Genomic DNA, 2959 nt, shown 5'->3' on the forward strand with positions numbered 1-2959 from the left:
GGTAAAACCATCTACCATAACATCCCCTGCACATTTGGATAGAGTTGTTTAACAATTTCAAAACTTCACAATAAGTACTTTATAATGCATGAAGAAGAGTTGACCAAAATAAAACTCCTGATAACATTTTTCTAGCATCAAATTGGTAAACAGTAACTTGTGTAATAGATACAGAGGTGTATGTTTTAATTGTGAAGACAACTTAAATAAAAAGTTACATAGCATTGCATTAATTCAGTGTTAAAATATTTATTGAGTTTATTGAGGTAAATACAGTACTGATTTATCTACCTACTCAAGTAATAGTACAAATTATGTGACTCTGTTATTAATCACCTAATTGATACATTGTAATAGTATTACTTACTAGCTGCCAAATGCAAATTCATTTTTCTCTCTTCTGGTCAGGTGTAAGTGGAACTCCTCTGAAAACAGGAAGTGTTCAACTAAAAACCAAATGAATGAGAGGTTTTACAGCAGTTGGTCAATGTTCACTCTGGCAACATGTGTACTGGAAAATGTGCCCGTTGCATTGCCTTCTCTCTGTACCCGTTTGTGCTCCTGTCCATTATCTGTAACATAGTGCTGTTCTTTCCTGGTTGGGACGTCAAGTATGTCAAAGAAAGACACATTACTGAGGAGGTGAAATACATGGGGGGACTCATTGGAGGGGGTATAATGGTAAGTTGTCTCTTCTTTTGCCTGTTATTGAAGGATGTGACTCTGGACTACAAGGTGATGCAAACGTTTATTTCTGAAATATAACGTGCAGCCTCAGGTAAAACAGTGGGTTACCGTATATTGTTTGTTTTATTAGCTTGCAGTCCTCACACCTGTTTTGGGTCCTAATTTTGTGTTTCGGTGGTAAAGATCTGTGATTCTACTGTTGGGTCTCTGTAAATGTTAAAAGGAGTTTGGTCCCTAGACCTGCCCTCTATTTGAAAAGTGGTTCCTGAGATAACTTCTGGTTTCATGGAATTGGCGGCTATACAAATAAAATTGAATTGAATTGAATTGATTCTCTTAACCTAGAACACTTCAAATCAGTTGTATTGTTCATTAGTATCATCACATACCACATATTTTAATGCATGATACTCTCATGAGGAGCCTTTCATCCTGACTGAAGCAAAGCCTCAAACCTTTTAATAAAAAACTAATTCCTCAGAATCTGACTGATGGCTGACTTTTGCAAAGTGCTGAATTGTTTCAACTATGATCTATTTTGAACATGTTTTACACTGATGCTGAATCTTATTCCAAGTCGACTTGCACCATTACAGGCGTTGATCCCGGCTTTGTACTTCAGCTTTACTGGAGAAGAGGGCTGCTGTGGAAATCGCTTTGGGGTAAGTCGGTCAGATGTAGACGTTTCAGGTGTTTAGTAAGAAATAAAGTAAAAAATAAGAAAGCTAGTGGTCTTTAGTAAAATAATATTTCGTCAAACTATTACTTCTAAGGTCAAGAAGCGCCACACCAACTAAATACAAGTATGTATATAATGAAAGCAAGTAAAGCTGAGAATTGCTCAATAGAAGAAAAAAAAGAAGAAGAAAGAAATGTGTTGCTTGGTGCTGCATCACTGTTGCACAACATTTAGGATAGATTGAGATAGATAAGATAATGCAGCATCATCAGCCACAGCACAGTACAGTTCTCCTTTTCTTGTTTATCAAAATGAAAATATCTAAACAGCATAAAAATGTCTGACGTTTGCTTGTCATTTAAACTCTGCAGATGTTCCTATCAATTATATTCGCTGCAGTAGGAGTGACTGGGGCTGTGTACAGTTTCGTTGTGGCAGTGCTCGGTGTGGGTAACGGGCCCCTCTGCCTTTATTCTGGGAACTGGACAACCCCCTTCAAACACAGGTGACAAACAGAACTTACATGTGGTCTTATAACAAAGTTCTGGTTATTTATAAGCCTCTTCTTTTTTCCATAGTAATGTGAGCTACCTGTCTGACTCTATGTTGTGGACACAATGCAAAGAGCCTGCGAAAGTGGTGCAGTTCAACACTGGATTGTTCTTCACTCTGGCAGCAGCCAGCCTTGTGCAGGGGCTGCTCTGTGTCGCTCAGATGATCAACGGCCTTGTGGGCTGCCTGTTTGGACTCTGCACAAACAAAGAGGTAAAAACAAAGAAGTCACACTTGTTGTTGGGATATCTGAATCCATACATTTCTCACACAAATTGTGTAATTTAAGATCATCTTAACTTTACTTCATTTCTCTTTTAATGTATTTCTTTTTGTGTCTAACTTACAGGAACCATAAGTTAACCACTCACAGTCAATCCTCATCTGTAGAGTTGACTGGCGCCCCATGCTGGTTGGCTGAGAGCAGTGTTACTGGCTGAATCTGCATAAAACATTTACATTGAAATTTCTGCTCTCTCCGATAACAGATTTAAACATTTGTATGTGTATTTCATGATGCTTCACACTGTTGCAGTGTATTAGCATATGTTGTGAAAAGAGCACTGCCTTAGAAGTAATTCATGCAAATTATATGGTTCATTTTAAATTTATATAAGCTTCTGATCACTGCTGCAGCTATGTGTTGTGCTTTATCATATGTAGCATTTTATAATAATATTAAACTTTTGGTTTATTGTACTCTACAGACAAAAAATAAATACCTGGTTGTCCTCTTTTTCATTCACACCATTAATGTTGATTGTATAACAACAATAAATATCGCTCAATACTGTATCCACATTTATATACATGCAAATGTTTATTTCAGAATGTTGAAGTTACTGTTGGTCCTCTGTTAGGAATTTTAACATGTTAGATGTCACAGCAGTAGCTTCTACTGTATGAGAAGGGACACAATTCAGGTGATGAGAGAGGATAAAGTCCACAAGGTTCTGTACTTGGACCAATACTATTTACTTTATATATGCTCCCTTTAGGCAACATTATTAGGAATCACTCCATTAACTTTCATTGTTATGC

The 2959-nt window shown here is 37.0% G+C and overlaps 1 protein-coding gene across 1 annotated transcript; it reads left to right on the forward strand.

Moving 5' to 3' along the window:
* The first annotated feature begins 489 nt into the window (after window positions 1-489).
* LOC118331139 (transmembrane 4 L6 family member 1-like) lies at window positions 490-2719 on the forward strand. The gene is made up of 5 exons (XM_035665910.1): window positions 490-681; window positions 1284-1349; window positions 1738-1871; window positions 1945-2131; window positions 2268-2719. Exons 1-5 carry the CDS (start codon window positions 505-507, stop codon window positions 2274-2276), a joined length of 573 nt encoding a protein of 190 aa, XP_035521803.1. The 5' UTR covers window positions 490-504; the 3' UTR covers window positions 2277-2719.
* Window positions 2720-2959: the final 240 nt, after the last annotated feature.

This window comes from Morone saxatilis, unplaced genomic scaffold (genome assembly GCF_004916995.1).
Source record: "Morone saxatilis isolate NCDOM2014 unplaced genomic scaffold, NCSU_SB_2.0 Contig20, whole genome shotgun sequence".
Taxonomy (NCBI): Eukaryota; Metazoa; Chordata; class Actinopteri; family Moronidae; genus Morone; species Morone saxatilis.